This window comes from Danio rerio, chromosome 1, assembly GCF_049306965.1.
Source record: "Danio rerio strain Tuebingen ecotype United States chromosome 1, GRCz12tu, whole genome shotgun sequence".
Classification (NCBI taxonomy): Eukaryota; Metazoa; Chordata; class Actinopteri; order Cypriniformes; family Danionidae; genus Danio; species Danio rerio.
The window spans coordinates 54,424,518-54,451,115 of record NC_133176.1 but is presented as its reverse complement, the minus strand read 5'-3'; the positions used below and the strand labels follow the sequence as shown (position 1 = coordinate 54,451,115).

General features: G+C 33.5%; 1 protein-coding gene across 4 annotated transcripts in view; it reads left to right on the top strand.

Annotated features, from left to right (window-relative positions):
- jag1a (jagged canonical Notch ligand 1a) overlaps nt 1–26,351 on the top strand; it is a 52,713-nt gene extending 26,362 nt beyond the window's left edge. The window contains 18 exon segments of one of the 4 annotated variants that reach the window (NM_131861.1): nt 635–748; nt 3,646–3,692; nt 5,577–5,750; nt 6,113–6,263; nt 9,834–10,004; nt 11,650–11,763; nt 11,843–11,956; nt 12,543–12,656; nt 16,025–16,141; nt 16,510–16,537; nt 17,557–17,642; nt 17,731–17,844; nt 18,178–18,287; nt 20,033–20,152; nt 20,186–20,290; nt 20,720–20,851; nt 21,204–21,357; nt 23,115–26,351. In NM_131861.1, the coding sequence (NP_571936.1) occupies nt 635–748; nt 3,646–3,692; nt 5,577–5,750; nt 6,113–6,263; nt 9,834–10,004; nt 11,650–11,763; nt 11,843–11,956; nt 12,543–12,656; nt 16,025–16,141; nt 16,510–16,537; nt 17,557–17,642; nt 17,731–17,844; nt 18,178–18,287; nt 20,033–20,152; nt 20,186–20,290; nt 20,720–20,851; nt 21,204–21,357; nt 23,115–23,641 (2,492 nt within the window). In that variant the 3' untranslated portion in view covers nt 23,642–26,351. 4 annotated transcript variants of the gene reach the window in all.
- Nucleotides 26,352–26,598: the final 247 nt, after the last annotated feature.

Genomic DNA, 26,598 nt, shown 5'->3' with positions numbered 1-26,598 from the left:
AAGGTGTGCAAAAATGATAAAATATCAATGGGAATATAAATTGAAAATAATATATTGATTCATTGGGGTGCCAATGGGAAGTCTCAGTGTTTAGAACTGTCACCACAAAGCAAGAAGGTCACTGGTTTGAGTCCTGGCTGGGTTAGTTAGCATTTCTGTGTGGAGTTTGCATGTTCTCCCCATGTTGGTGTGGGTTTCCTCCAGGTGCTCCAGTTTCTCCCACAGTCCAAAGACATGTGCTTGGTGAATTGAATAAACTAAATTGGCTATAGTGTATGAGTGTGTATGTGAGTTTCCCAGTACTTGGTTGTGGCTGAAAGGGCATCCGCAGTGTAAAACATGCCAGTATAGTTGGCGCTTCATTCTGTTTTGGGGACCCTAGATAAATAAGGGATTAAGCTGAAGGAAAATAAATAAATGGGGTGCCAATATTTATGCACACACATGTTCTTTCCAATAAAACAGTTGTGTTTGCAATTATTTGTTCTAAATTAGCTTTTTTGTTAATATTCTGAGCAAAAGATCAACATTTCACACACATCTTAGTGGAGGTAACTGCATATAGTTCTGTTTGGCTGCGTGTGTGTTTGGACTGCGCTCACACTAGTTTCTCTTTTTTCCATTTTTGGCCCAGATGCTAATGAGTGTGAGGAAAGCCCGTGCGTCAATGCCCACTCCTGCCGCAATCTGATTGGTGGATACTTCTGCGAGTGCCTGCCTGGCTGGACGGGACAGAATTGCGACATCAGTAAGTATTTCACAGTGTCAGATTAAAGCAACGTGAGATTGACTACATAGGCGCTCTGAGAGATCTGCAAGTGAGTTTAACTACAGGTCGGTACTGATAGCTTGCTGAAGGAAAATGCAGCAGAAAAAACAAAACAAAATTTGAATATGAGTACTTCATGAAAATGTATAAAGCTTCATATATTAGGGTTTATTTAATAATTGGTCTGATTTTATTATCATTTTATTTCAGCTTTTGTTTAAAGAGGACCTATTATGCAAAAATCACTTTTATAAGGGGTTTAAACGCAGTTGTGTGGCAACAGTCTGTGAATATAACCAGTGTCTAAGGGTAAAAATGTATTAATTGTATTAATATATTAATCTGTTTATAACAGCGGTGTTAAACGTACGGCCCGCAGGCCGGATCAGGCCCACAAACGAATTAATGCAGCCCGCGAGATGATTCTGTGAGCTGCAATTTTTCAATAAAATATACTGCTCTATACGTCCAAAAAACTAAACATTTGCGATCGATTAAACCAGTCGAAAATCTTCTCTCGCTCTGCACGTTTCCTGCTGCTGGTTCTCTGTGTGTGCGCAATCTCACACACACTCTCACGTGCTCTGCAGACCCACTTTTCCACCAATAGGCATCCGACCGCAGTTTCTGAATCTCCTAAAATGTCCAGGATTCAGGTTTTACTTGCACTTTCTAGAGTTGCCATTATTTGTGTGCGTTTTTGCAAAACCATTTCACAGATAACACAGCCGCGAGACACATTAAATGATTAATCATTTAAAAAGTGACTTAAAAAACGGAAAAAAATGACATCTATAATGGCTGCAAAATATTTGCACACAATAAGAAATGGTTAATCAATTAATTTGCTTTTTTTTAAATAATCTACACTTTTTAGTAATTCTAATAATTTTTAGGAAATAATGTCTATTTTTATTCATTTTTTCTGATATTTATTTCTCATTTGCTGAATATTTGATTAATTTAATGATGTAGATATATTACATACTTTATACATATCTAAAATGTTTTGACAACATTTACCAACTTAGCAACTTTATAGAGAGGGAGAGAGAGAGAGAGAGAGAGAGAGAGAGAGAGAGAGAGAGAGCACCCTTTACCTGTCAGTGGGTGCACATGTCTCCAAAATAGCATAAAAGTAAGAGAAATAGTGGATTTAAATTATTTCAACAGCCTTTTTAAAATAACTTTAACCCATTGAAAAGAAAGGTGTAAAGCTGTGTCATAGTAAATAAAAATCAAGTTGAAAATCACATTATTTTTTGTTTGTCGCATGTAGTTGACCATTTATGTGCTGTTGCAAATCCGGCTACCACCGCAAGTATATTTCAAACCTGTGGTGCACACTGAGGTAATCTCACGAGGAAATGCAACTATTTTACGTTTTGTCAGTTTAGTGGCTGTTTCATATGAGTTCAGTCGTATGAAAATGTACCATTTGAAAAAGGAGGTGTGGTAGCACCCCCATCACCCACCCATCTGTCATTACCCTTTGTACTTGTCATCAGAGGGGAAAGCCCCCCGCCCATTAGTGACAATCTCTCCCTCATTTGCATAAACAGCCCTGAGTGACAAGCAGCTGTCCACCATCTGAGTTTTTACCTGCTGAAGATTATGTCAGCGACTAATGCTGTGTTCACACCAGACGTAAATAGCCGCGTGAATAGCCGCGTAAATAGCCGCGTGAACATTTGAGTTTACTCGCTTCATTCGCGCGTCAAACCCTTCGGGCGTGAAATCTGCTTCATTCGAGTGTCAAATTCACTTCAGAACAGACACGGATTCGCGTGATGGGCAGGGCTTCTGTCTGCCCGGTGACTGTAGCTTCGTTGCTAAATGGCTAACATGGATTTTATGAAGAAAATAAGTGTTTATGTACTTTATGAAGGCTGAAAAACAGCGTCGATACGTTTAGGACTGTGTCTGAGTCTACTACATGCTTTCAGAGGTGCATGCAGCTCTGTGAGCTCATAAACTCCTCCAAAAACTGAACCTGGATGACGGAGGCTTTCAACGGTGCTTCTGACTGAGCCAAGCCCAGTTTGATGACTTGTTGTCGGTGTCGCCTAGAGGATTTCCCCCGGGACACCATCAACAGGTTCTGCGTCACAATCACGCGATCACAAGAGCAAGCTTCTGATTGTTTAACGCGGCACGAATGTCCGCTGAAGTTCAGATTTTTAAACTCGAGAGATTCGCGCAAAACGCGCTATTCGCCCCGCGCCATTCGCGCGTATCCCGCTATTCGCACCGCGCAATTCTCGTCATTCGCGCCGCGTCATTCGTGCGTATCGAACTATTCGCCCTGCGCTATTCGCGCATATCGCGCTATTTGCACCACGCCATTCGCGCAATTCTCGTCAATCGCGCCACGTTATTCGCGTGTATCGCGCCGCAGGATGTCTATTCGCGGGTTTGCATTCACTTAACATATAAATCACTCGCGCTTGACGTTCGTTCGGCGTCTGGTGTGAACGCAACATTAGAGGAATAACTTTAGTCTTGTTTATGAAGTATAAGCATTTGTAGCTCCTCCCTGTTCTAAAAATCACATTTGTATTTAAAGTGACAGTCACCAAAACGGCACAATTTGGATCAAACCCTTATAGTGTTAAAATCCAAAGACTTAAAATATTATTTATGGGATATTTTGAGTTAAAACTTTACATATATATATATATATACTCCGGGCACATCAGAGACTTTATTTTTATCTTGTTAAAAGAGGCATAATAGGTACCCTTTAAAAGCAGATTTTTCCCTTCAGATCAGTGCTGAAAATGCAGATAAAGATTGAATCTAAGCTTGATGTGGAGCCTAATGTTGTTTTCTTGGCATGATTTGTGATCTGATATTTTGATGGATTCTCTTGGCAGATGTCAACGACTGCCACGGCCAGTGTCTGAACGGAGGTTTGTGTAAGGTAAGACTTCTGCAGTAAAAATAGCCCGATCTGAGTCATGCTTTGGACAGAAAAGAGGGAGCGAGTTTGCGAAAGATTCCGGTTACCATAAACATTCTTGTCTCCGATTCATTGTTTTCTTGCTCTTTCTGTATTTTCTCTTCGGTTCAGGCTGATTGTGGCGCAGCTGGAAAGCATTATGTCTTAGTCTGAGCCCGTTAACTGTGAAAACACAGCCAGCTAAATCATAATCACTTCTGACAATCATTTGTTTGAGTTGATCACATGAAATATGTTGTAATGGATTTTAGGGATATTAGTCGCTTATACTGAAAGAACCGAGGGTGGTTTTGTGTTTTTGGTGTAAACCTCACAAAATGTTGTTGGGTTTGTGCTTTAAAGAAAACATGATTTGTCCATTGGGAAAAAGAGATGTCAGATATCTGTGAAAGTATGAACATATTTTCCTTTTCCATAAATCTATGGTGTTTAAAAAAGACGATCATAATTATTTAGCTGATTTTGAGAATTATTATAATTGTTTATATTTTTGTAAGTAATATTATATGACTTATTATATGACATTTATCCTAAATGATTATGACATAATAATATAGTCAACATTAGCTATAAATAAAATAAATCTAAATAAACACTGTAAGTTTAATTGTTTGGATAATTCTAAGAATTATTATATTTTGTTATAAATAGAATAATAGAACTAATATATATGATTAAGAAATAAATGATAATATTGTCAACTTTAACATTATATATGCTAAAATAAAACATTATCAATTAATTAATACATTTATTATGTACTTAAGATGATTTGTAGAATTCTAAGAGTTATTATATTTTGTTACTGGTAGAAATATGTGATTTAAGAAAATATATATTATTTAATTAATTATTTAATTTAATTTAATGATTAAAAAATATATTGTCAAAATGATAAAATAAAACTAAATTAATTTATAATTATAATGATTTGTAGAATTCTAAAAATTATTAGGTTTTGGTACATGTAGAATTATTTGAAGAAAATATATATAATTTATTATATATAATTAAGAAATAAATAATTACATTGTCAAAATTAACAAAATATACAATAAAATAAATGTAAATTAATTAATTTATATATTCATCATATAATGATTTGTTTGAATTTTAAGAATTATTGAAGTTTTAATTTATTGACTGCGTCAAGTGTGAACTCTTGAATTGTTTAGTTACATGTAGATTTATATGATAAATATTAATATTGTCAACAGTAACAATATATGCTAAAATAAATCCTCATCAATTAATTTATACATTTATTATGTACTTATAATGGTTTGACGTATTCTTATAATTATTATATTTTGGTACAAGTAGAATTATATCACTATATGACTTATATAATTATATATACTTATATATATATATATATATATATATATATATATATATATATATTAGATATGATTAATTAATAAATAATACTATTGTAAAAAATATCTAAATATATGATCAAATAAATGTAAACAAATAAATATATTTAATATTTAAAAATATATTAAATATTTATATTTATAAATATTAAATAAAATATTTAAAAATTTAATAATAATAATAATATAAATAATAATAATAATAATAATTATTATTATTCTATATTATATTTTAATTACTATTATTTTTATTATATATGTGATTATTATTATTATTCATGTTGACATTTATAAATTATTCTCCTATTAGTTCTTGTTTTACTTTAATCAGCATGTAATAATTGTATTACAATCATGAACAATATATACATTTTTTCTATTAATATTTATGTTTTGTTTAGTTCAGATTTTTTTTTTGCTTCAGTCAGTATGTGATTGGGTCTGTCTCCGTTTCCTCGTCTGTCAGGATCTGGTGAATGGATATCGGTGTGTGTGCGCAGCAGGGTTTGCAGGCGATCGCTGCGAGCGGGACGTGGATGAGTGCGCCAGTCGCCCCTGTCTGAATGGCGGACGCTGCCAGGACACACTCAATGGATTCCAGTGTTTGTGCCCGCCTGGTTTCTCCGGTGCCACCTGCCAGGTGAGCAAAGACGCATGCCTGAAATAATTCACATCTTAAAGAGACAGTACACCCAAAAATCAACAATTCTGTCATCCTTCACATTCACGTTCATTTTGCGTTTCCTAAACAACGACGTAATTTGTGACTCAACTACCATAGTACAATGCATCATTTGGGAAATTAATGATGCAGTAATAAGTGTTTCCCAAATACCTTATATAAACAACATTGAAAAACTTTAATGGAAATTCTTAATGTGATCAATAAACTGATGGTGATAAATGTTAGTTCAGTTTTATAATACATCAAACTGCTCACTGAATCAAGACAGAAGTAAGATTGTAATGGTGTTGTTGATGTTGTGTGGTTTTGTTTTTCAGCTGGATTTGGACTACTGTGAGAGCGGGCCGTGTCAGAACGGGGCTCAGTGCTTCAGTCTGGCCTCAGATTATTACTGTAAATGTCCAGAAGATTACGAAGGCAAGAACTGCTCTCAGCTCAAAGACCACTGCCTCATCACACCCTGCCAAGGTTGGTTTCACAATCACACACACATACTTTACTGCGCTGGCCAAACTGCTATGGAGTTTCACTTTGTTTTTATTTTATACCATTGATTGTATTTGACTTGTTATTTTCTGGACTGTGGTTATGAATGATTTTTGGTTTTTAGTTGTATTTATTTGAACAGTTTTGATAGTAATTATTTTAATCTGCTTTATGAAATAATTTACTATATAATATAAATTATATAAATAACTACTTGTGATTTTTCTTACTGGTAATATCTGTATAAAGTACAAAGACACATATATATATATATATATATATATATATATATATATATATATATATATATATATATATATATATATATATATATTTTTTTTTTTTTTTTTTTTATATATTTCTGAAATTATGTTTACCAGATCAAGGACATTTTCACAGTATGTTTGATAATATTTTGTCTTCTGGAGAAAGTCTTTTTTTTGTTTTATTTTGTCAACAATAAAAGCAGTTTTAATTTTTTCAAAGCCATTTTAAGGACAATATTATTAGCCCCTTTAAGCTATTTTTTCCATAGTCTACAGAACAAACCATCGTTAAACAATAACTTGCCCAATTACCCTAACCTGCCTAGTTAACCTAATTAGTTAAGCCTTTAAATGTCACTTTAAAATTAATCAGTTATTAGAAATGAGTTATTAAAACTATCATGTTTAGAAATGTGCTGAAAAAAATCTTCTAATAATACAAACTAAACTATTATACTTGTAAATAAATAATTTTAATCATTAAAATAATAACAATATTATTATTATTTAAATAAATGTGAATTCAAAAATGTACATTAACAATTATTTTCATTTTAAATACATAATAAATTTAAAATAAACAAGTTCACTTCATTAAGAATAATAATGTTCCTTATTATATTAATACATTTATTCATATTCATTATTATAATAATATATTTAATAATAACATCCTTAATAAAATAATAACAACATTATTATTATAGAAGTAAATGTACTATAACATTTTCATTTACATTTTAAATAATTGAAAATTCAAATAAATGTAAAATACTAATTGAATATAATGTAAATGTAAATGAATGTAAATAAAATAAAATTAATTAATTATAATATGAATAATATTCGGGCAACACGGTGGCACAGTGGTTAGGACTGTTGCCTCACAGCAAGAAGGTTGCTGGTTCGAGCCTCGGCTGGGCCAGTTGGCATTTCTGTGTGGAGTTTGCATGTTCTCCCCATGTTGGCGTGGGTTTTCTCCGGGTTATTATTTATTCCTCACAGTCCAAACACATGCGCTAAAGGTGAATTGAATGAGCTAAATTGGTCAGTGTATGAGTGTGAATGGATGAGTGTATGGATGTTTCCTAGTGATAGGTTGCTGCTGGAAGGGCATCCACTGCGTAAAACATATGCTGGATAAGTTGGCGGTTCATTCCGCTGTGGAGACCCCGGATTAACAAAGGAACTAAGCCGAAAAGAAAATGAATGAATGAATAATATTTATAATATTTTTACAAATATGATCTTTACTTCTGCAGCCTTGCTCGTTATGTGTGTGTGTTCTACAATTTGTTTTTGGCCAAGAGCTGGCTGTGTTACTTTCAATGAAGGAAATCCTCAATAAATCCATGCTAGTCTCAGAGCGAGTCGCGATGTCTCTGCGGGCTTTATTGAGCGCTAATAGTCGCTCTCAGACTCTAGATCTCAGTGAGCCTCATGTAAGATTATCTGCTCAGCTGCATACTGGGCTTTTAATGGCCACTGCAAATAGACGGCGGCTCTTTTTTAGTAAGTCTATCCCGTCTCAAGGCCTCGCCGCCGCGTCTGATGCTGTGCCATTGTGTACAGCGTAGCGCTAGCGATTGCTAACTCTAGTATGTTGGTCCCCAGAGCTGTTTCTCCATGGTAACAGCTAAGATAGCATTACACCAGGCGAATGCTAACCTGAAGTGTGATTAGCAAGAGGGAAAACCCCACCACTAGTCAGACCACAGCTTTGCTTGTTTTTAGCTTCAGAGCTGGCGGTGAGAACGAGATGGGGCTTCCACAATGATGGAAAATAATTCACATGTTTTATTTTTGTTGTAGTTTTTATTTTATTTTAAAGTAAGACTTTAATAATAATAATAATAATAATAATAATAATAATAATAATAATAATAATAATATGTTATTGTTAATTATTATTATTGTTAATTATTATTATTATTATTATTATTATTATTATTATTATTATTAAAATGACAACAACAACAACAATAATAATAATTATAATTGTGATGTTATAATTATTATTAATAATAAATAATAATTATAATTATATATTATTCATAATTCAAAAATAATGATGTTGTTATAATGTAATAATTACTTATTTATATTGTATACTAAATATTACTTATATTGTGGTGGTTACTGTTAGTATTGTAATATTATTTAGCTGTAAAAGACTGAAAAAGAATTATATAAATGTTAAATAATATTATTGATAAAAATATTATTAATACCATTATTATTACACTGTAATGACAAAATTAATACTATTATAATTAATTAGTAATTTGTTGTTTGTAAAACATAAAGAAAATATTAGTTTAATATAAACCAGTATTAGTAATTTCAATTTATTATTATTATCATCATCATTATTATTATTATTATTATTATTATTATTATTATTATTATGCTGTAAAACAATTAAGAAAATATTATATTAAATATTATTAAATATTCCAACAAATATTCTTATTCATATTCATATTATTATGCTTTAAAACACTTAAGAAAATATGATATTAATAATTAAAAAATATTCTAAAAAATATTATTATGAATATTTTTATAATAATTATTAATATTTAAATTATTAATATTATGCCGTAAAATAATTAAGAAAATAGTATATGAATTATTAATAATTATTCAAATACATATTCATATTCATATAATAATAATAATAATTATTATTATTGCTCTTATTATTATAATGCTGTAAAACACTTAATATGATTTGCATTATTATTAAATATAATAAATATTGTTATGAATATTCTTAAATATTATTTTTTCAATTATTTTTCTGCTTTTAAAACAATTATGAAAATATATTAAATATTATTAAATATTCCAATAAATATTCATATTATTTTATTATTATAATTATTGCAGTTATTATTATACTTTAAAACACTTAAGAAAATATTACTAAATATTCTAATAAATATTCATATCGACATTATAATTATTTTCATTATTGCAATAATAATTATTATGCTGTAAATTTAAAAAAATATATGAGGTATTATTGAATATTATAATAAATATTAATAATTGCTAATTAATAATTTGCAAGTAATTTAAACAAAAATAGTTTATTTTCATGAAAACTGTATAAAGAGTCAAGCTAAAATTAGTTTGGTTTCTAGATCTAGATTGATAGTCCATGTTTGTCAAACTAAATTTAAGACTACATAGATTATCAGCAACCATCTCAACTTTAAGAAGACACACACTTTGACCATCCGCTCTCATTAAACCCTGTGCTCTTTGTTGTGTCCTGCAGTGATTGACAGCTGTACGGTGGCGGTGGTGTCAAACAGCACCCCAGGCGGTCTGAGGCTAATCTCTTCCAGTGTGTGCGGTCCACACGGCCGCTGCCGTAGCCACAGCCATGCCGGAGGACACTTCAGCTGCGACTGTCAAGACGGCTTCACCGGGACCTACTGCCACGAGAGTAAGTGAATATAAGACAGCCAGAGTTCACATCCATTTACAGGTGTTTATTGAAAGAGTTCAGCAAATCCAAATCATAAATTCATTTATCAGGGGTCACCACAGTGGAATGAACCGCCAACTATTCCACCATATGTTTTACACAGCAGATGCCCTTCCAGCCGCAGCCCAGTACTTGGAAACACCCATACACTCTCACAATCACAGACACACTTATACATTACGGCCAATTTAGTTGACCAAATTCACCTATAGCGCATGCAAACTCACACACAGAACTGCCAACTGACCCGAGACTCGAACCAGCGACCTTCTTGCTGCAAGGTGACAGTGAGCCCATCTGTCGCCCCAAAACATAAATCAAAGTTGAAAGAAGGGGAATGGATAAACACTGGTCTGCTTTTCAAACACTGCTTCATGAAGCTTTACGAATCTTTTGTTTTGAATCAGCAGTTTCAGAGCGCGTGTCAAATTGGCTTGGTCATGGATTTTCATGCTTTCATTTACATTTATTATTCATTCATTTATTCATTTATTTTCCTTTGGCTTAGTCTCTGATTCGCCACAGAGGAATGAACCTCCAACTACTCTGGCACATGTTTTACACAGCTAATTTACATTTATTAATTTAATACATTTTTATTACTATTATTATTATTATTATTGAATAACGAAATGTTTGTAGGAAAGTGTCTGGTGCATATGGAGAGAAAAGAGTTAAAAGTAGTAAACGGGGCTTTGTTACGTCATAAATGTTGCAAAGCGTTTTGACAATTCAATGTTTCTCCACTTGGGGGCGATCTGTGTAAACCTGTAAATTTCACACGAATCATGCGGATTCATTCAGATTGCCCCCTAGTGGCGAATCACAACTGGTTTCATAGCTTTTACCTCAGTTTGATGAGTTGCCATTGTACCACATGCAACATAGGCTCATACTGAAAATGTACCCCTATATACATTTCTGGAGATCGCGAATTATGTAGCCAGAGATACATATGGTTGCATTTTATTACACCGTTCCTTTTCACGCTTACCAGCTGAATGCTTAGCTTCATATGGACAGCTTTCCCACTGTTACCAGTTTGTCCAGGTAGCTCGCCATGTATGTCGACAGACTTGAGATGCAGAGAGTTGACCACGATAATGGGGTTCGAGTCCAGTGAAGAACGCTTCCAGAAAGTGGAGAAGACAAAAACAGAACCAAAAAACTTAAATAAACAAGTAAACAACAGGGTGAGAATGTGGAAAAATCTGAAAAGGTGGTAAAAATCAGACGCTTCAGGGCTTTTCTTTTCCTGGATTGCTTTTTAAAACTGTCGGTTGGCTCTAGAGAAGTGGGTGGGTGCTGGTGAAAAAATCAAACCTCCTGGGATGTATTTGGCGCTCTCCAGAAATGTATATATCGATATGTTCTCAGAATGAGCCTGGGTTGACCACGTCAAGATTCAGCTTACCATGCTAACCTGAAGACTATTTACTGTTGCATATCATGTGACCACAGTTTAATCACAGCCTTTAACTGTTTCAAATTTGTATAATCATAGCTTAAAAATGAATCGTTCAAGCCTAGTGTGTTCTTTAGCACAAAAAGCACATTATATGTCTCTAAGTTTCACCAGCACATCTGTCACTCCTCTCTACAGACATCAATGACTGTGAAAGCAGCCCCTGTCTCAGCGGAGGCACTTGCATTGACAAAATCAATGCATATCAGTGTATCTGTGCTGACGGATGGGAAGGACCAAACTGCGAGACCAGTGAGTGCATCACACCCTCAAACCACTGTTATTTCTGTCATTATATTTAGAGCTGAAACACAATTTGTTTCTGGAACAGACATTGACGACTGCCGCACGAACCCATGTCGAGATCGAGGAGTGTGTCGTGACCTGGTCAATGACTTTTACTGCGAGTGTGAGAACGGCTGGAAGGGAAAGACCTGTCACTCACGTAAGCCCCGCCTCCTCATTGGCATACATTTACTATTGTGTTAGATTATCTAGCACTTAGTGTAATCTCATTTAATTTGTGTCAAGTGTTGTTTTAGGGTTTGTTTACATTTATAAAAGAAGTACTTCAGATCATCAGAACAGCAATGTTTACATGTCACGACAAGTCTAAGTTAGTTTAGCATGTTGTTTTTATTATTATTATTATTATTTGGATTATTATTATAGTCCTTATAACAAAATGTTTGTTGGAAAGTGTCTGGAGCATATAGACAAAAAAGGATGTGTCTCCGATTATAGACTAACTATATGTAATCATTTGAGTGACAGTCCAAGTGAATCACAAATCTGAATCATCTCATTAAAATAGACAATTTGAACAATGATTCATTGACCTGATTGACAATTTGCAGGCTTTAATGTCATTTTCCCCTCTGAAGCCTAAATTAGGGACTAGTCTGATGAATCAAAATATTTATGATGTTTATTGTTTTAATTCTGCCAGCAAAACTATATCAAATGCATTGTAAACTCCTCTGAATAAAGTCTCATGATTTCTGAGATGGCTGATTTCTTCTCATTTTTAGGCGAGAGTCAATGCGATGAAGACACATGCAACAACGGAGGAACATGTTCAGATGAAGGCGACTCGTTCAAGTGCTTGTGTTCACCCGGATGGGAAGGAGCAACGTGTAATATAGGTAGGGTTGCCACCCGTCCCTTGAAATACAGAATCGTTCCGTATTTGAGAATGAAATTGCGCGTCCTGTTTTGAATCAATAAGGGACGGGTTTTGTCCTGTATTTTCATAAATCTTTAAAGTAGCTTTTCATTGCAAATCATTCCACCCCCTCCCTGACTTAAAACAGCTTGCATAACTTATAAAATTAAGATATGAATATGATAAGAATATGATTAACTTAGTTCAGTAAGTTAAAAATGACCTAAAAACATATGCTGCTGTCAGGGCTAATTGATCAAATCTTTTTATTTTTACAGCGTCTAATGTTTATGTATGTGCTGTTTTCATGTTTGGATAGGTGATACTGCAAATAATGACAAACATTTTAGCCAAAATCTGTTATCAATTCCACCCTTTAAAATTAGATCCTTAGTATTTTCTTCTCTTACACCAGCTGAGTTAACGCAATCGTGTATTAAACATAACGTCAGCTATATCTGTGCTGCAGAGTTGTTAAAGAGAAAGACTGACTGCATTGGTTTACACAGATTTAAAAGACAGTTTATTTTAATGTCCAAGTGTTCATACTTTCCTGAAAACATATTTTAAGTTGAGATTTACCCAGTGGGATATTTTGGTAAATTTTACCAACAAAAGTGGTAAATCTTTTCTTTTTTTAGCGTGGGGTGGGGGGGGGGTCTTCAACATCCCCCAACTCCCCCTTTCCCCCCAAGGCCAAATTTTGGGCGTCCCTTATTTTTGTGTATCAAAAGTGGGGTTTTTTATTATTATTTTATTATGTTCCTTGAGGTGCATGACTAATGTTAATAGCCCTCATCTTGACTCTACTAGGTTCAGATTTTAGGAGATGGGTTTTTTAAAGCTTGTCAGTAAATGAGTGTTTTGATTGGCTGACATTATTACATCAGCTTTAATATGACATAATGCTTGCATCCAGTGTAGGAGAGTGTAAATCACTGAATGCTGGTGGGAGGAGCTAATGTTGTGGGGGTGGAGTATATGCAAATATATACACCCCTGTGATGTCACATTCCAACTTTTTGGCAAATGAGCTATTTTTACAGCTTGATTACATCAATTATGTTTATAATAAAGTATAGTTACAACCAAAAATTAAAATATAAGTGGTTAAGTGTTTTCAAACATGTTTTTCTGTTAAACACTAAAGAAGATATTTTGAATAATGTTGAAAACCTGTATTCATTGACTTCCATAGTAAGAAAAAACAAACACTATGGAAGTCAATAGTTACAGGTTTCTGACATTCTTCAAAACATCTTCTTTTGTGTTCAACATAAGCTAAATATAAGCTATTTTTACAGCTTGATTAAAAAGTTATGCTTATAATAATGGAAAGTTCCCTCCAAAAAATGTTCTTCTCATTATTTACTCTGCCCTCAGTGGTTCCAAATGTTTTTTCCTTATTTTTGTGTATCAAAAGTGGTAACCCTATATAATGAGGTGACCATTTCAGTGCACCAATGTTTGAATCAGAAATTATTAGTTTTAAGTTTTTTTTATTATTATTTTATTATGTTCCTTGAGGTGCATGACTAATGTTAATAACCCTCATCTTGACTCTACTAGGTTCAGATTTTAGGAGATGGGTTTTTTAAAGCTTGTCAGTAAATGAGTGTTTTGATTGGCTGACATTATTGCATCAGCTTTAATATAACATAATGCTTGCATCCAGTGTAGGAGAGTGTAAATCACTGAATGACTGAATGCCGGTGGGAGGAGCTAATGTTGTGGGGGTGGAGTATATGCAAATATATACACCCCTGTGATGTCACATTCAAACTTTTTGGCAAATGAGCTATTTTTACAGCTTGATTACATCAATTATGTTTATAATAAAGTATAGTTACAACCAAAAATGAAAATATAAGTAGTTAAGTGGTTTCAAACATGTTTTTCTGTTGAACACTAAAGAAGATATTTTGAATAATGTTGGAAACCTGTAACCATTGACTTCCATAGTAAGAAAAAACAAACACTATGGAAGTCAATGATTTCCGACATTCTTCAAAACATCTTCTTTTGTGTTCAACAGATGCTAAAAATGAGCTATTTTTACAGCTTGATTAAAAAGTTATGCTTATAATAATGGATAGTTCCCTCCAAAAATGTTCTTCTCATTATTTACTCTGCCCTCAGTGGTTCCAAATGTTTTTTAATTTTGTTGAACACTGAAGAAGATAATGTGAACAACGTCTGAGACCTGTAACCATTGACTTCCATGGTAGGAAAAAACAAACACTATGAAAGTCAATGGTTACACGTTTCCTCCAGCTTTCTTCAAAATATCTTCTTTTGTGTTCAACAGAAGTTAGAAACGAGTGATAAATTTACAGCTTGATTAAATAAATGATGTTCATAAATAAGCATTGTTTCACCAAAACATGATGTTCTGCTCACTATTTACTCTGCCCTAAGTGGTTCCAAACGTTTTCTATTCTGTTAAACACTAAAGATGTTTTGAAGAATGTCCAATGTAAGAAAAACAAACACTATGGAATTCAATAGTTACAGATTTCTGACATTCTTCAAAATATCTTTTTTGTGTTCAACCTAGGAAAGAAACTCATAATGGTTTAAAACTAGGGCCCGTGACGTGCTTTGAAATGTGTATCTTTTATTCAAAAATACAATAAGACATAAAGTAGCTCCTCCCCTGCATGTCAGATACTAAAGAGCATTTGATTGGTCGTAAGATTTGAAGCATGAGGTGACGTCAAAAAAACAAAACATTCATCCATTTAGGCGTAAGTGACAAACTAGAAACTTTATTCTTTTTTTTTTTTTTTTGTACAATTAATTTATTACTTTTTTCAATCACAACAGATTACACAGTTACAGAATAATAATCATGAAGACACAGCAAACATTTTACACCCTATTCTCCCTCTCGTTAACCCATTCCGTTAAAAATTAAATAAATAAATAAACAAGAAAAAAGGGATATGTTTAAATCAGGTAAAGAGTGTTTCCTGAGTTTATGTTTAGACCGTGATACTCCACTACTCCCTCTAAGCTTGTTCTTGTTGTAGTAGTCTGCCAACATTTACATTGTACTTCAGAAAGCTATTAAAAGCTCTCCAGATATCTTCATACACATTTTGTTTCTTTATGACAATGTAGGGAAACTTTATTATTATTTATGGTAACATCTAAAAAGCTTATTTTAATTTAACGGGACCTTTAAGGCAGAGAAATAGTGAGTAGATTTTCATTTATGGGTGAACTATCCCTTTAAAATCTTGCTGGATGTTTTAACAGAACAAAGACTTTTAATATGTCAAAAGACCAAGGCAAGTTTGATTTCATGTCATGACCCCTTTTAATTACTTACCGTTTGCTTTCTAGCCAAGAACAGCAGCTGCCTGCCGAACCCGTGTGAGAACGGAGCCACGTGTGTGGTGACAGGCGACGGCTTCACCTGCGTCTGCAAAGAAGGCTGGGAAGGGCCCACCTGCAGCCAGAGTACGGCAACACTTCCTGTTCCACTTCCTTACTACTTCCTGTCTTGACTCCTCCTGTCTACCTCCTGTTTCCAACTCTCACCTACTGCTGCTTGCTTAAGGTTCTCTTCCAAACTACATACTAACTGGACAGTTCCTTACAGCAGAAAAACTAAATATTAACATCCTTTCAAACGGGTTTGCCAGCAGTTTCATTCTCAGTTATTGTTGGCAGATGTCATTTTAATGGATGATTGTTTTTAGTTGAAGTTTGCAATCTGCATTATATACTGTTGTGAAGCTGATTTCACTCTAAATACAGGGTTATTTAGAGGATATTGTGTTTTATATTGTGTTTAATAACAAAATGTATGCTGTTTTGTTTTACAGATTCCAATGATTGCAACCCACAACCATGGTAAGATTGATTTTAAGTCAAATTTTATTTTATTTAAATAAATGTTATTTTTATTTAAATTATTTTTTTTAATTAAATTTATATATTTAATTTATTTTATTTTTATTTAATTATAATTTTATTTCAATTTAAATTTTTATTTATTTAATTTTGATTTATTTATTTTAAACTAATTTAAATTAATTTAACTTAATTTTATATATTTTATTTAAACATATTTATTTTTATTTTATTTTACTTTATTTTTATTTTATTTACATTTATTTTATTTTAATTTAATTTTACTTTATTTTATTTTTAATTCATTTAATTAATATAATTTTTATTTATTTAATTTATATTTTATTTTATTTCAAACTAATTTAAAATTAATTTAATTAATTTAATTAAATTCGTTTTATTTTAAATATTTTTGATTTAAACTTTTTTTAACTTTGTTTAATTTTTATTTTTGTTTACATTTATTTTAATTTAATTTTACTTTATTTTATTTTTATTAATTAAATTAAATTAATTTAAATAATTTTTTTTTATTCAAATTTTTTTTTATTGAAATTTAACTTTTTAAATTTTAAATAATTTTAATAAACTTTATTTTATTATGTTTTAATTTAATTTATAAACACCAGAAACAATGTTTAATCTTCACTTTCATCTTCACTAAACCACTTACATGTATTAAATATTATTAATGTACGGTAAGCGATTAATTGTATTTTATTAATGACATTTAATTTGATTTTATAGCCATACACTGTGATAAACTGCAGTATTTATCTTCATGATGAATTATGATACATTTTAGCTGAAAAAATTACAAGTTTTGCCTGAAAATACCACAAATGTAGCTTTTTAATGGAGGAGCTTTGGCTGCATACAGCATCAATTGAATGTATTAAATATTTTTTATTGAAACCTGTTAAATTAACATTTTTTGTAACAATGAACACATTTGTGAACATTTTGAAAATCTCCCATCATTTTCCAAGTCATCTTATCAATATGTGTTCTCTGTGCAGTTATAACAGTGGGACATGTGTGGATGGGGATAACTGGTACCGCTGTGAGTGCGCCAGTGGCTTTGCAGGACCAGACTGCCGCATCAGTGAGTGAATGCTTTATTCAGCATTTAGTAGTACGATTTTATTATAAAGAGTGATTGCACGTTAAAACGGTTCTCTTTCCCTCTACAGACATCAATGAGTGCCAGTCGTCACCCTGTGCGTTCGGCTCTACCTGTGTGGATGAAATTAATGGCTACCGCTGCTTGTGTCCACCAGGCAGAACCGGACCCAGATGTCAGGAAGGTACAGTTCCCATTATTTATACTTGCACTTTAATCCAAATTAAAGGGAGACTTAAAAATTGTATTTAGTCACTATGTAATCTGTTTTATGGCTTTGCTTTTTCTGTTGGACACAAAAGAAATAATGTTGAAGCTCAAAACCATTGACTTCCATAGTAGGGAAAACAAACACTATAAAAGTCAATGGTTACAGGTTACAGCATTCTTCAAAATAACTTTTTTTGTATTCATCAGAAAAAATAACCAAGTAAAGTGTGAGTGAATGAATTTAATAGTATTTATCAAGCTTTTTATTGCTCATGATGATATTTAAAATGGCATGTGTTTCTTATAGTCACAGGACGCCCGTGTGTGATTGGCGGTCGGATTGCTGTTGATGGAGCAAAGTGGGCTGAAGACTGCAATACTTGCTACTGCCACAAAGGCATTGTCACATGTACTAAGGTATGTGTTGTTGAATTACGGACAGAAGTTCAAGGGGTCATGAAATAAGATAGCAAAATTCCCTTTTGACATATGCACTCACCGGCCACTTTATTAGGTACACCTGTCCAACTAGCAGCAACTCAATGCATTTTGGCATGTAGACATGGTCAAGACGATATGCTGCTGTTCAAACCGAACATCTGAATGTGGAAGAAAGGTGATTTAAGTGACTTTTAACGTGGCATGGCTGTTGGTGTCAGACTGGCTTGTCTGAGTATTTCAGAAATTGCTGATCTACTGGAATTTTCCCACACAACCATCTCTAGGGTTTACAGAGAATGGCCTGAAAAAGAGAACATATCCAGTGAGCGGCAGTTCTGTGGGCGCAAATGCCTTGTTGCTGCTAGAGGTCAGAGGAGAATGGCCAGACTGGTTCCAGCTGATAGAAAGGCAAAAGTAACTCAAATAACCACTCGCTACAACCGAGTTCAGCAGAAGAGCATCTCTGAACACACAACACGTCCAACCTTCAGGCAGATAAGTTCCAGGGGCAGAAGACCACACACTTTAGTGTCTTGAAAACAATGAGTTCACTGTACTCAAATGGCCTCCACAGTCACCAGAACTCAATCCATTAGGGCACCTTTGGGATGTGGTGAAACGGGAGATTCACATCATGGATGTGCAGTCGACAAATCTGCAGCAACTGCGTGATGCTGTCATGTCAATATGGACCAAAATCTCTGAGGAATATTTCCAGTACCTTGCTGAATCTATGCCACGAAGGATTAAAGCAGTTCTGAAGGCAAAAGTGGGTCCAACTCGGTACAAGTAAGGTGTACCTAATAAAGTGGCCGGCGAGTGTAAGTGGTCATAGTACTATAAAAACACCCTGTCCATTACAGAATTCAACTTTGTTTTTAATTTAATAAAACAGCTTATATTGAATGCAGTCTGCCAAAATTACAGGTTTTAGTGTTTTACTCTATGCTGAAGAGGGGGGAGGGGGTTCACCTGGTGATTTCCAAAAATCGATTTATTTATTTTAAACCATAAGAGTTACCATATTTTATCCATAACCTACTGAAGTAAAAAAAATAGTTGTTTATAGTTACTATATAGCTTATAGTTACTAGTTCTATTAGATTGCAACCCCTGGAGTAATCCCAATATATTAAAGACACAGCAATAGCGTCAGATGCAGCAGATTGATTTCATAACACCAGATTAAACTTTCTGGCACATTTACAGCACTGACATACACTAAAAAAAATAAACGAAGAATAGACTTGGGTCTATTGGTGTGTGTGTGTGTGTGTGTGTGTGTGGGTGTGTGTGCCATTGCATCCAAAATTTCTGTATTTATAACCACTTCAGTAGATATTGGGGGTCACGAGTCACTGGCATTGTTATTTTGGAGGTAGCGGGCTGAAAAGTTTGGGAACCCCTGATGTAATAAGCCAAATAAGCCCCGCCTCCCCTGAAGAGCGACAACTACTTTTATTTCACTGCCTGTATATCTCTTTTATATGCAAATCTGTTAGCCAATCAAAGCAGTACGTGTTTATTTTCTACTATCCACCTATTCACCATTCACGTTTTTAATCATTTGTATGCCTTGTCGTAATTTCCTTATACTTGTATTTTATGTTTCTTTTATTCTTGTGTATGTGGAGCACTTTGAATTACCATTGTGTATGAAATGTGCTATATAAATAAACTTGCCTTGCCTTAAAATCACACATTCATCCTCTCTCTGGCAGCTGTTCTGTGGCCCTAAAGCATGCCGTATGCTTGGCTCGGGTCGAGGGGACTGTCCTACGGGTCAGATGTGTGTGCCGGTCCGCGATGAGCAGTGTTTCGTCAAGCCCTGTTCCTCCCAGGGCGAGTGTTTCGTCAAGCCCTGTTCCTCCCAGGGCGAGTGCTGGTCTGCTCACCGGCCGACCGTACGCACACACTGCCAACCTGACAGCCACTGCGCAAACGTCACCTTCACCTTCAACAAGGACACCATGCCACAGGTGAGGACTTTAAAAGGAGAGTTCACACTTAAAATGATAACATGCAGATAATTTACTCAGCTTCAGGACATTCAATATGAAGGAGACATTTTTTCTTAGATTTTTTTTTGATTAACATGTAGTTGTTTTTAATTCATGAAATGCAAGTCTAATTTTTGGAACTATCACTTTAAATATGGGATAGATGGTGATGCTCAGTCACCATGAAATCTAAATTTGCCCTTCTTATTTTTATATGTACACTTGAAGTCAGAATTATTAGCCCTCCCGATTTATTATATTTTTCCCCCAATTTCTGTTTGACGGAGAGGTTTTAATATCGGTTTCATGGCGACTTTAATTCATATGTTTTATAACGTTGTCTATAATCGGTATATATATATATAAATGTTTTCTTATGTATGTTTATATGTTGTGTTTGGTTCTCAGGGGGTGACGGTGGAGCAGGTTTGTCGTGAACTCAGGCATCTTTATGTGACTAAAAATGTTACATCAGAGTTTTCCATCTCTGTGAGCTGTGAACTCTCTTCTGCCGCCAGTAACGAGATCCATGTGGCCATTGTGAGTGATTTAGCGCAAAATAACTCTAATAAACTTTTATTTGCAATTTTTTATGAAATGTCTTATTATCCATATGGTATTAAAGAATGACAAGAAATATCGAATTCATAATGGTGTATAATAATGTATTATATTATTATTGTTCTATTTTGTCATTTTTATGGAATTTATATAATTCAAATAAAATGAATACTATATAACACTATTATTCTTGATTATTTTATTTTTATTTGTTGTATTTGTGTTGTTAAATATTTACCGTAATGCATTTCATTTTGCTTTATTTAAATTAGAACATTTAAGTCATAAAAAAATGACTTGAATAAAAAAAAAAAAATGTTGTGTTTTCTAGCATGTGACTGAGAACGGCATTCATGGCCGGGTTCCTGTTAAGGAAATTACAGACAACATCATTGATCTGGTGAGCAAACACAGTGCTAACAGCTCCGTCATCGGCTCCATCGCTGAGGTTCGAGTGCAGCGCAAACAACCGCAAAACCCCAACGGTGAGACATCACAGCAAGCTCTTAAACTTTACAGGAAACAGTCTTGAAAGAACGTTTTACTGGGCAAGGATTGCATTAAATTTATCAAAAGTGACAGTAAATTCATGTTACAGAAATTGTATTTTAAATAAATGTTGTTCTTTTGAACAAAAAACATCATAATGACTGCTTAAGGACCATCTAGCTTTTCTCACAGGAATACACAGCATTTTTAAATATTATGCATGTTTTCAATATTATTTACGTAATAATAACACTTTTTGTCAACAATAAAAGAACATTAATAAATACAACCATTTAAATGAATTTAAAAATGTAAAAATAAATTAAATTTCACAGTATTACTGTTTTTAGTGTTAATGTATCGGCCAATAATCGGTATCAGCTTATTGCTAAAAATCAGCCAACTATAAGGTTAAATTATATTCTCAATCAAAATAAGGCAGGAAAAATGCTAATTTGTATAACCACCAAACTATCAGTATTACTATCAAAAATGTTATCAGTATTGGTATCTGTATCAACATTGTTATAGGTATCAGTATTGACATTGGTATTGGTATCAGTATCAACATTAGTATCAGTATTGGTATCAGTATTGTTATCGGTATCAGTATTGTTATCGGTATTAGTATCTGTATCAGCATCATAACAGTTATCGGTATCAGTATTGTTATCGGTATCAGTATTGTTATCGGTATTAGTATCTGTATCAGTATCATAACAGTTATCGGTATCAGTATTGTTATCGGTATCAGTATTGTTATCGGTATTAGTATCTGTATCAGTATCATAACAGTTATCAGTATCAGTATTGTTATCGGTATCAGTATTGTTATCGGTATTAGTATCTGTATCAGTATCATAACTGTTATCAGTATCAGTATTGTTATCGGTATCAGTATTGTTATCGGTATTAGTATCTGTATCAGTATCATAACTGTTATCGGTATCAGTATTGTTATCTGTATTAGTATCTGTATCAGTATCATAACTGTTATCGGTATCAGTATTGTTATCGGTATTAGTATCTGTATCAGTATCATAACAGTTATCGGTATCAGTATTGTTATTGGTATCAGTATTGTTATCTGTATTAGTATCTGTATCAGTATCATAACTGTTATCGGTAGCAGTATTGTTATCAGTATCAGTATGAACATTGGTATTGGTATCAGTGTTGATTTTGGTATCAATATTGACATTGTTATCGGCATTATTATTGGAATTGGTATCAGTATCAGCATCGTTATTAGTATTGGTGTCGGTATTAGTATCAACATTGTTTTTGGTATCAGTATTGGTATCCTTATCAGTATCGACATTGTTATTGGTATCAGTATTGGTACCGGTATCCATATCAACATTGTTATCGGTATCCGTATTGGTATCGGTATCAACATTGGCATCAGTATCGACCTCGCTATTGTTTTCAGTATAACCATTTTTATGTTGGTACCAGTATTGGTATCAGTATGAGAATCATCATTGCTATTGATATCGGCAGATATCACTCTGAATAATCAGCTTTGGTTATGAATTAAACATTTTTATTAATATTATCTTGCTTCTCTAGTTTTTACTGTATTATTGATCTAATAAATACATCCTTGGTAAACATAAGATACTTTTTAAAAAATCTTTATAACTCCAAAAAAAAAAAAGTGTATATAATCCTTAGCATAAACTCTGATGCTATGAAGATCTGATGTTACACCAGCTTATCTTCATCCATTTCCATTGTTTCTCTCGTTCAGTAGACTACATGGTGCCGCTGCTAGTTTCGGTCGTGACTGCAATCTGGGTTTTGGCCCTGGCGTCAGTGTTCCTGTGGTGCATCCGTCATCACCGTAAACAAAGCTCCAGCGCCACCGCCATCAACCCTACCAGCCCCTTCTCCACACCTGAAGAAAACACAGCGAACAACGCCCGCGAGCATCTCAACCAGATCAAGAACCACATTGAGAAAAATGCCTCAAACGGCAGCCTGCCAGGAAAAGAGTTGCACTGTGACGACAAAAACACAGTCAACGCCAAAATCAGGACGCAATTCCCTGAATCTGACGCCAGTAGACGACTACAAAAAACACGGTTTCCACATCAGCCAGCTTATATGCTGGTGGACCGAGATGATAGGTTGAGCTCCAATGGCACAGACATAAAGAAACACCCCCAATGGACAAATAAACGCGACAATAGAGACCTTGAGTCGCAGCACCGGGTGCCAGATTCACAGCACAGAGACTCGCAACACAGCTTGCAGAAAATGGAGTATATCGTATAGCGCTCGTTGCATTCGCGGAAGAGCGAAGGAGTGTAAACCAAGACATCTTTTGTAAATCGGTAAGGTTATTGTTATTAGTGTTCGTTCAGATGTTGCAGAACGACGGGCCACAGGCTGGTCCGGGTTATTTTTTAATGCGCGTCAATGTCTGAATCTGCGCAGAACTTCTAGACAAATCTACAAAAGCAGAACGAGAATGGAGCGTCATTCAATTTCGATAATTGCATGAATCTCATGAAGACGTTTCCTGGTCGCAGTTCATCCCCTGATTTGTAGATATGAATGTGTTGACGTATTGACAATTAAGCACATATTTGTTCCCCTGAATTCTCATTGCTATATAAAGTTTTTCATACTAAATGCAAATGCTTTTCATCGTAAACCATTTCCGAACATTGTTAATTATTATATATTTTTTTCATTATGGAATTGAGAGTTACAGTATGATGTCATTTTTTAAATATTGTTTTAATGACAGCTAAGCACATTCATATCATAAGCATATTTTTATTAAAAAAAATTTTGTAATGCTATAATTTGAATCCAATTTTCCATCAATGAAGATAGCGTTACAAATATTTTTCGATAAAAATATTATACTTTTTCCAAAAGTTATTGTATTATTTCATTTTTATTTATTTATTTATTCTGTATGTTTTTTTAATTGAGTAAATGAGATTTAAAAAGATATAAATAAAAAATATGTAATAATTTTAATTATTATTATTTGATGAATGATGCTTTTGACGACGCATTGATGACGTTTTCGTGTTTTTTTTAAGCAAAAATATTGTAAAACTTTATCGGTATCAATATCGACATTGTTATCGGTATCAATGTTGGTATTGATATCAGTATGAAATCGTTATCGGCATTAGTATTGGTATCAGTATCAACATAGTTATCAGTATCAGTATCAACATTGGCATCAGTGTCGATCTTGGTGCTTGTTTCAGTATAGCCATTGTTATTGGTATCAGTATTGATATCAATATAAGTGTTGGCATTGGTATTAGTATCAACATTTTTATCGGTATTGGTATTAGTATCGGTATAGGTATCATTATCAACATTGGCATCGTTATCAGTATTGGTATCAGTATCGACATTGTTATTGGTATAGGTATCAGTATTAATATTGTTATTGTTATCAGTATTGACATTGTTACTGGTATCGGTATCAGTATCAACATTGTTATCGTTATCAGTATTGGTATAAGTGTCGACATTGTTATTGGTATCGGTATCAGTATTAACAATGTTATCGGTATTGGTAACTATATCTGTATCAACATTGGCATTATTTAAATTCTAAATGCCAATTTTCGTAATATAAAAATAAAACTACAATGGTGCTTAAATATTTTTATATGACAGTACAGTAATGACAATTGCGCTCAAACTATGTTGTTTTCGCGTATAAGAAATGAGAATTAAAGGGGACTGTGCTTAACCTTAATAGTATAGCATACTAAACCATTGTTTTTATAAAATAGATCATTTCGTTGGATGAAATGAGACAGGGAAATTTCGTGAGTCGCCGAGTTGTTGAAAACGCAAACTGTATTGCATTTTTTATATTGTAAAAATTGAAAGTGCCATAATTAGTTGTGAATCATTTCCAAAAATTGATGATCGCTGGTGCATCGTGTGCTTGAAGATTGTATTTAACTCCCATTCATTGGGTTCTTGACTGGATTTATTGTTTTATTTTTTTCCAACAGCACATTTTTATTTATTCTGCTCTTTATACACACACACACACACACACACACACACACACACACACGTGTACAGACAAGTTAGTTACTGTCCTAAATGAAGAAATTCGCTGTCGGTTTAGATGTTGTATAGTTGACTTTGTACATATTTTTTAATTAATCATTGTGTATATTTGATTTTATTAACTTAATAATCAGGAGCCTATTGTTGGTTTTTATTTATACGCATCGTCTAGGTTCGAGAATGTGTCTGATTGTATTGTTTTGGATGGAAAATATTGTCTTTTACTTCTGAAATGCCAAATAATAGTTTACGTTTTTTTCGAAGAATAGCATGTTTGTGTCTAAATCCAGAATACAATGTGCAATGTCTGTTCCGAAAACATGCATGGCTCGTGTTTGTAATGTCCTGAGACGTAGATGGCTTCCCATCTAGTTTTGATGTACACTTTTCTAGATCGATACGTTTTAATCATGACTTTAAAACCATTCCTCATTATTAATTCTGCCTTCGATTGAATTTCACCCAGGATATCAGACGACGCTTGTCTGGAGTTTTCTAGTAAATCACAGTATTCCGATGAACTTTAACCAAAACGTCTAAAGGGAACGAACAGTATTAGAAGTGCAATCTTTGTACAGTAATATGAAGAAAACTGAACTGAATGTGATAAGCGAGACTAAATGAAATCGTATTAGTAGGCCATTTTTAATAATCGTACAATACAGACTGTGGGGCTTCAGTCCCACTTCCAGCCTATGTTTTACTACTGCCGTGTTGTCTATAGTTCATTGAGTTTGTGTTCAGTCAGTTGAATCGTGTGTGTTTCTATGTTTGTCTATGAAATACTGTTTTATGAAAGTGCAGAACCGTGAAAACAAATCATCCTGAGATTTGTCTGTCAGTTTTTTTTATTCACTTTCAATCGGTTGTTTACATTAGAATCTCTTAAATCAAATAAATTTTCACTTGAATGTTTTGAATTTAACATATGTTTTCGTTTTTTAACAGTCCAACTGATTTCAGTCAAATAATCACAGTAGAAATGATGTTGATTTTATGCTGTCTTTGGTTCACACTTGTTTACAAACGCTGAGGAAAAGATCAAAATAATATATGGTAATTGACATTTGATTTAGACCTATACTAAGAGACTGGGCCAATCATCTGACCAATCAGAGCAGAGCAGACTTTCTTAGGGTAGGGCTTAGAACAGGGGTGGCCAATCCTGTTCC